Source organism: Nuphar pumila, chromosome 16 (assembly GCF_984573655.1).
Source record: "Nuphar pumila chromosome 16, dmNupPumi1.hap1.1, whole genome shotgun sequence".
Lineage (NCBI taxonomy): Eukaryota > Viridiplantae > Streptophyta > Magnoliopsida > Nymphaeales > Nymphaeaceae > Nuphar > Nuphar pumila.
The window spans coordinates 81,839,940-81,851,464 of NC_143264.1; the positions used below are offsets into that span (position 1 = coordinate 81,839,940).

At 38.5% G+C, this 11,525-nt stretch overlaps 1 protein-coding gene across 4 annotated transcripts; it reads left to right on the top strand.

Moving 5' to 3' along the window:
* Positions 1 to 244: 244 nt before the first annotated feature.
* Positions 245 to 6,713, top strand: LOC149813835 (uncharacterized). 4 transcript variants are annotated; one of them, XM_089992450.1, is made up of 13 exons: positions 245 to 475; positions 611 to 737; positions 810 to 888; positions 1,023 to 1,098; positions 1,178 to 1,261; positions 1,364 to 1,468; positions 2,517 to 2,597; positions 2,730 to 2,794; positions 3,928 to 3,997; positions 4,077 to 4,154; positions 5,639 to 5,736; positions 5,830 to 5,965; positions 6,053 to 6,713. In XM_089992450.1, exons 1-13 carry the CDS (start codon positions 422 to 424, stop codon positions 6,197 to 6,199), a joined length of 1,200 nt encoding a protein of 399 aa, XP_089848576.1. In that variant the 5' UTR covers positions 245 to 421; the 3' UTR covers positions 6,200 to 6,713. The 4 variants fall into 4 exon arrangements, with proteins under 4 accessions (XP_089848576.1, XP_089848575.1, XP_089848577.1 ...); XM_089992449.1 differs by having other exon boundaries at positions 296 to 475; positions 608 to 737; XM_089992451.1 differs by having other exon boundaries at positions 319 to 475; positions 608 to 737; positions 834 to 888.
* The last annotated feature ends 4,812 nt before the right edge of the window (positions 6,714 to 11,525 follow it).

Below are 11,525 nucleotides of genomic sequence, written 5' to 3' on the forward strand. Positions count from 1 at the left end.
ACCGAGACACAAGCTTCTCATCCAACATCCCAGCCCTAGTATTAGGCTTATATGGTACGCCAGTACCCGGATTTCGATCCAGATCCACTACATTTATCCTCTCTTTTAATAATCCGCTTCCACTTTCTTAGGCATTATCCTCAGAAATCAATTAACCATGTTCATCAGACTCTGATTAATTAACTCGATTATCCATCTCCTTTAAAATACTATATAACCTTGAAGGCATCTCCCTGTATTGAACACCGTTCATCGTTAAGATAGACGGCTACAGTCAGACGCAATACTCACTCTGGAAGCGAGGGTTCACAGTTCGCATAGGGTGGTGTGGAAGAAGAGGAAGAAGAAGAAGAAGAAGAAGAGAAGATTCCCATCATTTATCCGGATTTTGGCGGGCACCAACAGAAGGAATCGAGGCACGATGCTCGCATCTTCGTCCTCCGCGCTCTTCTCCGTCTCTCCCAGACACGTTCAGGTTCTCGTTCTCTTCCTTTCTTCCTCCTCTGTTTTCTCCTCATTTGAAATTTGATGCCATTTTTGGAAATTCTGTAATGGGTTTCGGGCATTTTGTCTTAATGGGGTGTTGGTTCGATCGATTCCTTGACAGCAGGGAAGCAATCGATGGTCGTTCCTGCGGACGAGACCCATCCTCTTGCTCAGGCACCCCCAGCATCTTCCCTCCTTCACAACAGCCGCTGCAGCGTCTTCGCCCGGAAATGCCTCCTCCATTGAAACCGGTAACGCATAGATCTCTCTCTCTCTCTCTCTCTCTCTCTCTCTGAAAATGGGTTGGCCTGGAACTGTTTCAGTACCGACTAACGAGCTTGACGCAGTCTCCGTCTTCACTGAGATCGTTCCTGACACCGTCATCTTCGACGACTTCGAGAGGTGATCAATCCCCCCTCATTTCCCTTTTTGATCCATTCGTCTGTGAAACACTCTTGATTGGTACCGTAGATTTTCTCGATCTTAATTTTGGTTTTTAGTCGATGGTGATGGTAATTGTGTCTCGTAATTCGTAGGTTTGCACCAACAGCTGCGACGGTTAGCTCCTCCCTCCTTTTAGGAATTACAAGCCTCCCTGATACCAAGTTTACGGTGAGTAGGATTACCGCCTTTTTTTCCTTTTTTCTGCACCAGTTTCATGGTTGTGAAGTTTTAATAAGATGGGGTGCAGAGTGCCATAGAAACAGCTCTCGCAGATGGTGAATGTTATGCGAAAAATGATCCGAAGGATCGGCTCGCTTGTTTCTTTAATAAGGTCTGTTCATGCAGATTCTATTCGTAATTCATCCTTTTTTAAAAAGAGAAGGGGTTCAAAATCGCCGAATCGGTTGATTGTTTGGATTTTGTGTTTATGTAGGCACTTGTGAATGTTGGGGCAGACCTTGTGAAACAAGTGCCCGGCCGAGTGTCGACTGAGGTGGATGCTCGATTGGCTTATGATACGCATGGAATCGTAAGAAAGGTATGCGGGAATTTAATTATGAAATGGATTGATGAACTGCATGGGGCATAATCTATAGCTTTATTGTCATCTGTAAATCACTGTTTCATTAGAATGGTTATTAGAATTTCTGTAGATTTGGTTGCTGTTTCCCTTTCAAATGATAACATGATGTGCATCTGCATTGACATGTTTTGTGCTAGCGTACTTGGGTATGTAATGTAAAGCATGTTGGTGCTTCATCTTCTGCCTGTTAATTGTCAAACCATCCATCCATGAAAGAATCTCTATCACAACAACCGGTTTTGGAAAGTGCTTTTAATGTCTGCGAAATATGTATCGTGCTAACCAAAGACTGTCTTATCAAATATTTTCTTTTTAGTACATTATTTCTTTCGCTGAAGACTTTTATTGCTTTGTTGGGGTCGAATGAGATTGCTGGATGGTTAGGTCTCACTGTCATAACTGAGGGATCTTGGGTTTGAATTCCACGAGGGATATTCCCCAGCTTGCCTATATATCCTATTTCTCTGGAAGCCCACTTTTGCCTTGGGGTTCTCTTCTCTTTAATAAGTCATTTCCCCATGCTTCCATCTTTACTAAAGTTCTAATTTGGTTATCATGTTATATATCCATTGGATAAAGTTTCATCCAAGCTCGTTGCCACCTTTCATTTGGTTGTAATCTGCACATATCATAAAATCTTGTCTTATCTTGAATTTGAAAGTGTTTCTAATGCAAGCAATTTCATCTTGTACACTCGTGTGAAGGTTTGCATACTTCCATATTCTTTTTACTTATTTGTGTTTTCCTGCTGTGTATTCCTGAATATATACCAACTATGGTTAATTTCCAATTTACTTTTTGTATGCTAGTTTATTTTCATGGCGCACTTTTTCAAGCTGATGAGGATATTTTATTTTCTGCATAAAGATATTTTGTTTTCTTTCTAAGGTTGCTGCTACTAGGACTTATTTTGCTACAGCAATTATTACTAGTTTGCATTTAATCCGATCTTTCTTATATTTTGCATTGAGGTTTTTTCATTCTAACAAGTTTGTGCTACTAGGTTCATGAACTGTTAAAGATGTATGCTGAAGTCGAAGTTCCTCATGAACGTCTCCTATTCAAGATTCCTTCAACATGGCAGGTAAGATATCTCCAAAGTGTGGAACTTGCTGTTGCCAGGCCGTACTTTGTTATTTTATGTAAGTAAGTGCTAGTAGGTTCATGCTTCTTGTGTCTCTTACTGATCCCAGTAAGTTTTGTTCTTCCAATTTAGGGGATTGAGGCCTCAAGATTGCTGGAATCTGAAGGAATACAGACACATCTTACATTTGTTTACAGGTATTATAGATGTGTTAAAATCATTTAATCAAGATAGTCTATCTTAGCTTGCTCTATAATAGCTTTTTCACTTGGTGCTAGATCATTCTTCTTGCTTGGTAATTGAAAGGTCGAGTTTTGTCTTTATGTGGAAGGACTGGAACTTGTGTGTGATGCTTGTGGAGGCATTGAATATTTATGGCTAAATAATTTTAACAAACGGGAGACCAATTGCGTAGAAAAAAGTGAGCTTCAATCTTCTTTCCTGATAGATGAATGGTTGATAAAATATTAGACTTTGGTATTGTAGGTAGAATCAGTCTCCCGGTTCTGTCTTTAAACTCTTAGTCACAAACCTAATATGGTTAGATTACAAGGAAACTTAGGTCAATGATTAGTCATGAAGGGTCGAGTCTGGTCAGTGACCATCCATGATGACTTCATGACTACTAAGTGTAATGCAATGTATGTATTACTGCAGTGACACAACTACCTTTAGAACTAACAAGAAGTTTGCTTCTCATTCAGTCGAGAAGTAATGAAGTGCTGACTAATGGCTATGAATAGAATAGGAAACGTATGTTCAGTTCTTCAGTATTATGGCTCAGCCACTATAGGTATCTTTAACCAAATAAAGAAAGAAAATATTCCTAGATCTATACAGTGATGCAATGCAAAGAGAACTACAGAAAAAAGGGGTTGTGAAAGTGATTATAAATATTTGGACTGCTTCATTTAAAATTTGGCTATGATTTTGCTGTTAACAAGCACAGGTGCCACATCTGGAAGCCCATGCTACATAGATATTGTTGATGCTTCTGCTATACCATTTACTGGGGCTTTGTGGTTTATTATAGCATGTGGTGGCTTTCTATGTGCTGCTGTTGATTCCCAACTTCCTGACTATTTCTTACTCCTCTTAAATATGTTCACAACTTACTGCCAGTCTCTTATTCCTCTTAAATCTGCTTAAATTTTGATTTTCTTCTTATCTGATGTGAGTGTTCTTCCCGTTTCTCACTTTTTCCGTCTTTGATAAGATCACTGTATTTTTCTGTTTGCTTTGGGATCTCATTGTTAATAGCTCATTTCCTGATGCTCAACATTCAAACTGATGCTAATACCTTAATGGATGACTGATCATTGATGTACAGCTTTCCTCAAGCTGCAGCTGCAGCTCAAGCTGGAGCGTCTGTAATCCAGATATTTGTTGGACGCATAAGGGTAATCAACTTTTATTACAAATTCTTGCATGTCTAGCATTAGATTGAAAATCATATTGATATAAAACATTGATTAATAGGACTGGGCCCGCAATCATTCCAATGATCCAGAAATAGAAGCTGCTCACAGGAGAGGAGAGGACCCTGGAATTGCATTGGTTTATTTCTTATCCCATATTTAAAATTTTCTCTAGATAGTTTGAAATTGTTGCATGCTTTTCTCCAGTGTTTTGGAGAAAATGCACAGTGAACTGTGGTTCTTAAGTTCTGAAATATAATATAAGGTGCAGCATGACTAATAGCTAACACCCATCGCAGGGTGGGTCTCTCTTTTTATTTTGATTTTCCCGTCTTGTTTCAGTTTTGCTTTTGTTTTGGAAAGCCTTCTGTTCTTTATTTATTTCAGGCTGTTGGAAAGTTTACACTCAAGAGGTTTTCTTTACTTAAAATGCATTTTTTTCAGTCTCTTTGATCATTTATCGGATCTCAATTGTTTGATCTCCAGTCTCCATGGCTTGTGGGTATTAATTCACTGTTTAATATGATTCTTTGATTTTGCCTTTTTATATTTCTCAAAATAGCTACCTCATATCATGTACATTATTTAAAGGTTGAGTCTGTCAAACAAATTCATATTTGCAACTTGAGCTATGATTTCTTTATTTCTGCTGTGCAATATTTCTCAAACTAGATATTGTATGATTAAATTCTACATTTTGTGTAAACATGTAATCAATTGGAATTTTTTAATAGTCGTTTTTTTTTAATTACTAGTTAAACTATAAACTAGATTGTTCCTTGTACTATACTGCAAAGTTACATTGTTCACAAAATCATACTCTTGATACCAGTGATTCCTTGTGTTTTGATGCTGTTGCGGCCTCTCATTTTCTGATGTTGATATGTTCTTTTAAATTTCTATATTTCCTAAAAAGGTTTCTCTTAGTTTTTTTTCTGTATACATCTTGTGTTTTGTTCTCAAGAGGTCAGGAGTCCGGAATTAGGACAATGTATTATGATTTATGACTGCAAAATAAAAGTTCCCTAATGGTACTCTGGCCCTGAGCAGTGAACTTTATCACACATCGTAAATCTTTTTACTATTTCTTTGGTGAATGTTCCTGCACTCGGCAGCTTGTGCGATTCTTATAACAAGAATATTGGTCATGAATGTCTAATATGTTTTATTTATTGTAGTGCCTATTAACCTGTATGTTGCTGCTTTAGACCTATGCTACTCTATTTGGCATGTCCTGGTTTCTTTCTTACTGGGCTTCTTATGCTCTTCCTGCTTCTGTCATTTGTTATTTTGCCTTTTGTTGTTTTCAGATAGCCAGCTTAAAATATGTCTTAGCCGCTTATCCCCATCACCTCTCTCTTTTTTCTTTTTTGATTGCACTGCACATGTTCACGTATCCACAGTAGCATGAATGTATTGACCAATGTATTTGGAAGTGAGCAGTTGTGAAAGCATTTAGAACTAGCTTACAACTAGTTGTGAATACATTTACAAGTGGGCCTGCTAATGCAAATGTTCTTGGGCATTCATATGAGAGAATCAATTGCATTGACCAATGCGGCCTTATGCAATTCAACAGTGCATAAATACCCCTTGTGACGAGCAACCTGCTTTGAACTGCAGATAACCAAGGCGTACCATTACATTCACAAGCACGGATACAAGTCTAAGTTGATGGCTTCTGCTATTCGCAACAAGCAGGACCTATTCAGCATTCTTGGGTGGGTGAGCTTCTCTTCTCAAGTACATCGTATTGAGGGTTAAGCTGTCAACACGTAACATCTCCATGTACCTTGGCTCTTAACTGATTTCAGGGTGGATTACCTTATTGCACCGTTGAAGTTACTACAGTCACTCAAGGAATCAGACATATCCCCGGATGAGAAGTACTCGTTTGTCAGGAAACTGTCCCCCGCCATTTCTCGTGCATTCACTTTCACTGAAGATGAGGTCTTTACTCTTTATCATCCTCTTGATTAGTTCTTTCTCTCCCAGTTTCATGGAGGCTGGTTATAAAGACCTTTTTTGGATGCGCAGCTGGTGAAGTGGGACCAATTGACATTCACATCTGCAATCGGGCCTGCAGCTGAAGAACTTCTTGGTGCTGGACTGGAAGGTTACATAAATCAAACAAAGCGTGTTGAGGAGCTTTTTGATAAGATTTGGCCACCCCCAAATGTTTGAGGCTCTTTTTTAGGTTACTATGCTCACAGAGTACTGTGGATAGAGTTGAGTGCCAGTCTCTTCTGAATAAAGCTAGACACCAGTTAGCAGTTGTGATGACAAAAACTATTTCAAGTTAAATGGAATCGAGTTTTAGGGGGGTAGTTAGTGTTGTTGGGGCTCGGAATTTTTCTTGAGTGCATTTACTGGTTCCTTTTTTTAGTGGGAGACTGTACTACGGAATCGACCAAGTTAATGAGAAACGCTGTCCTTCAAAATTTACTGCTCCCATCAGTTTGGTGTTTGTCTCACTTCCACTGTCAAAGCTGAGGAGTCAAAGTGCATAAAGAGGGGTTCGGTTTAAGTGATCTACACTGGCAGGCAAATCAAGCTGGACCACAGCTTCTCCAAGTTGGTTCGATTGCAAGACTACAAAAAATGTATGGAATAGGCTCTTGTGGACAATCCCAGGTGGTTAAGAGTCCAATCTACCACTCCAAGTTATTGCTCTATATGGTTCATTTTCTTTTTTCCATGGATTTAGGCATACATCCAAACATATTCCTCACGACACTACCAATTCTAGCCAATTTTGGAAATCAACTATGGTTCCAAATAGGGTTTGGTGACATCTGGGTGGGGATGTAAATTGATCAGGTTCAGCTTGGATCTTAACATATCAAACCTGTTTGATCAAGTGATCGACACTGGACTTATGCCAACTATCCAGAAATCTGGTGCGTTCTCAACAGGAGGGACTCACTGAGGGGAACGTGATTCGGGAGACATCTAGATATGTGGGCAGCATGATCCCTGTAACTCTTAGATCTCTCTCTCTCTCTCTCTCTCTCAGGTTAATGGACTCTCATTCTCCTAGAGGCTGAGTTTGGATTAAGCGTGCTTTCTTGAAAAAGGGCAATTTCCTAAATAGGTTGAATCAGTCTCGGCCCAATAGGGCTGTTCAATTTGGTCGGCTTTGAGGTTGATCTCGGAATGTTCCAAGTCCAACTGGATATACCTTAAAACTTTGGTCACCTGCTATTTGCACTCCACGGGCAAAGAAATTATGGTTGACCTCCCACCCCAAGAAAAGCTCCCTATAAGTTCAGCCAATAAAAAGTTTTGATATATTGAAAATAGGTGAGATTTTGGACATTTCGTGATATTTTTGGGATTTTGATGGCTTGGGAATAATTAGTTGATAAAATGGTGAGATTAAAAAAAAAAATTGCGATATTCTATGGGTGTAAATAAGCTCTGCTCATGTCAAAAGGATTGATTATGCCTACGCTCAATTAATCAATGAGCTTGGATGGCTAATTGGTGTCGATGTCAATGAGCTTGGATTGCTTATTGGTGTTGGTGGACTTCTTTTGAGAAGAAGGGGAAAATGTTGGTGTATTTGCAAATATAAAGCCAAAATGTAAATATGTACCTATAGATGTCATGAAGTGATGTGCGGGTGCTCGGCGTTCTTCTCAGCCTATTGACGCCCATGATGAGCCCAAGCCATAGGTCGATGGCGAGCAGAACCCTGAACCAATAGCAAATTTCCTAAATGTGGGCAATGAGGGTGTTTGGCTGATGTTTCTCATCATACGTACATCCCAATAGGGAGTGGTTATGTCACGTAACTCCCACCCCACTAACTATCCACTAACTTCCCTCTGAACAACCTACTAACTGTGTCACTTTATGGGTTGGACCCAGACCCAAAATGTCCAACATTCTCCTACTTGACCCATTGATACTAAAAGTGCACTAAATCAAGATTTATACCGTTATCTCGATTTAATTCTTCATATGAGTTCACATGTCACAAAAATGAATCATATCAGTCACGGAGATGAACACCTCTTTATGAAATATCATATTTTCATGTATTACAATACAATTCATTATGAGTGCTTTAGCATATTAAGATTACCTTTATAAATGGGTTAGTCTTTAACTCATTATATTAGTCCTTTAATATTATTATTCTGCTATTCTATCTAATCATATGAGAGATACTTTATGCAAAATCAATAATACACAATCTCATTAATATTGTTATTCTGTTATTCTCTCTAACCATATGAGAGATTCTTTATGCAAAATCAATAATACACAAAACCATAGAGAAGCAATTGATTTTCACAAATATGATCACATAATGTATTGTCATACATCAGAAGGAATAAAAAAGACCCATCCTCTTTACATATTGAGAATACAATTCCGGTGCTAGCCCTTTAATAAGGGGATCCATAGTCATTTCCTTTGTATCAATTGTATTTATACATATCAGATGATTCTCAGTCCTTTTTTTAACAACAAAATATTTTAACTCTATGTGTCGACACGAGGTAGAGCTCTTGTTGTTATTTGAAAATGACATGGCTGCTTCATTATCACAAAAGATTTTTAGTGGTCTCTCAATAGAGTCTACAATACCAAGACCCATAATGAAGTTTCTTAACCAAATGGCCTGAGACGAAGTCTCGTATAGAGCAATAAATTCTGTCTCCATGGTATGAGCAACAGTTGTAGACTGTTTTCCACTTTTTTATGAGACGACATCACCTGCTAGTATGAAAATGTATCTAGTAGTGAATTTTCTACTATCGAGATATCCTCCTAAGTTCGCATCAGAGTATCCAATGACCTCTAGGTGGTCAACTTTTCTGTAGGTCAATATGTAGTCCTTCGTTCTTTTTAAATAATGCATGACCTTCTTCGCTGCTTTCCAGTGCGCAATGCTTGGATTTGACTGATATCTACCAAGTATTTCCACAACAAATGCTATATCAGGTCATGTGTAGGTCTGCGAGTACTACAAATTTCCAACTGCTGAAGCATATGAGACATTTGCCATCTGAGTCTTTTTATTATAATCTTGAGGATAGTCATTTAGGCTCATTTTATTTCCTTTCACTATGGGTGCTGAACCAGGAGAACTGTAACGCCCCAAAATCCCAACTTGGAAAATCCTTAGATTTTGAGAGTAGTTTTTTTTTGAAAGCATTGAAAACATTACGCAAAGCTGAAAAACATAAGAAAAATCGGTTGGAAATTCTGAGCGGGTTACAAGAGGAATCAACAAAAGGGAAAACAACACATTGCCATTATTTTACAAAATGAGACAGAATGTCTACAATTCATTTCTTTACAAAATGTCTATAGAAAGGATGTGACATTTTCCCAAATAACTGTCAGAATTACGAGAGGTTTATAAGTGTGGGATCCAATCCTCGCAACACATCGAGGTCCATCGCATAACCTGTAAATAACCTGTATCCCCATAAAACGGGGTCAATACTCTTGCGAGTTGGTGAAAGAATATCCACAATATCCATTTATAAAAAAATAGAAACAACGCTAACATGATGCAACTATCATTATCATTAATTCACAATGATTGTAAATGATTAAGTACAATTATAAGCAAGTACAGAGGCAATAAGCAAAATGAATACTAAGCAATAAGTGATAACAAGTAATAACATGCTTTTGACAGTGAAATTGGGTATGTAAGCATTCTCATAACATATATGCAATTAAGAGTCACAACTAAGCATGAACAATAGAACTCAAACAACATGATCGAAGATAGGCAGTAAGAGTCATTATCAAATGACTAGCATGATTATGTAATTAACATTAGCATTTAATGACAACAATGAACATTTCATTAATTATAACTAAGAGCAGGGACATACAACCTTAAATCACAGAGTTAATACTAACTAATGAATAACATCATCATGTAACAAGTATGCATCTAGATACATAACTCAGTGTACTTGAGCATTTAAGCAGTTAAACAATTTAACTATTGAACAATCAAATAAGTAAGCAATTGAGCAAGTAAGCCATTGAGCAATTACTATGATGGAAATCATCAAATTCATAAGTCAGCGGTTATTCTTAATTAGGTATATCTAGCAATATTCTCTCTTTCCGAGGTACTTAGGCCCATCCGGCCTTGTGTTCCCCGTAGGGCAACACGATCAACATGTCGAGGTCACACTCATATATTTACATGCTCTTAGCATAACAAGCCAAGAGGAGTACTTCGTTGGTGAAGGCGATAACAATCAATTAACATTCGGGGGTGTATGACATACTTAAATAAGTGAGCTTGACTCACAAGGTGGGTCTGTTGCCCATGCTTTACTCACCACGAAGTTTCTAACATTCAACCAAGTCTCAAAGACAAGTATACACCTACAATGTACCTCGAGTTTCCTTTGTACTTACGGGACAAATCAAGTGTCAAGGGTGAATCGTGTGTCCAATGTAAACGTACACGAAAACATTCAAGCATTTGTTAAATGTTAAGAAAGGTTATTGAATATAAGATACTTGAATTATAAACATAATTCATTCAATTCATCTAAGTTTGGTGACATGATGTGCAAGTAGAAAGTATTCATTCGTACCATAACATTGATATTTCCATATTACATCATGTTCATTTGTATACTTGCAATCGTGTCGGAATGTGCGACAAGTGATATGGCATAATCGCGTGCGATGAAAAAAGAGTATTAATTCCATTCACACCATTCATGAACCAAGTGCTCGCTTAAGTGTCTCGATTCCATAAATATGCTTTTGACCCTCTCTTAAATGTATTCAACATGAATTGTGTCAACTAAGCATGCCATAAGTGTTTCACATCAAGATCGTACCACAATGTGGAGCGTAACTTAGCAACCATCTTGTTGCACAAATAACCATAGAATTTCTTCGAATAAGATCTTTGACACATATTACAATGCATATCTCACGTGCTAAAGTGAGATGTCAAAGTATGGCAGCACGCAAGGTGCTACCATGGCGATTAGAAGGAGGGTCAATCGAATCCTTCGCCTACGTAGCTCGCACTAGGACAGTTTGGTACCACATAACCTAGCAGTTGTAGCAAGTAGGGACAAACCTCCACTTGGTCTAACCAACTGGTCTAAGCTCACCCACTCCGCCAACACAATCAAAATACCAAGAGTTGAAGACTACAAATCAGTTTACATGCAACCGATTTGCCTAAGCTTACTCGATTCTCCCCTGTCATCGCATTTCATAATAATATACATCTATTATACTTTTTTTTTGTAACTTCTATTTCAGCCTATACTTACAGGTAGACCTAAGGACTGAGCACATCTCGTAGGTGTTGAACTTCCCTAGGGATAGCATGCTGGTGCACCCAACTCGGCCCAGCCGAGTGGTGCACCTGCCATGCGGCAACCGCCCAAACCGGTTGCCAAAACGCCCTGGTCTGAACCCCAGTCCTGTGCTAGTCTAATGGACTGACCAGGTCTGAACCACATGGTTCAGATCCTAGTCTGAGTATCCCAGCTGA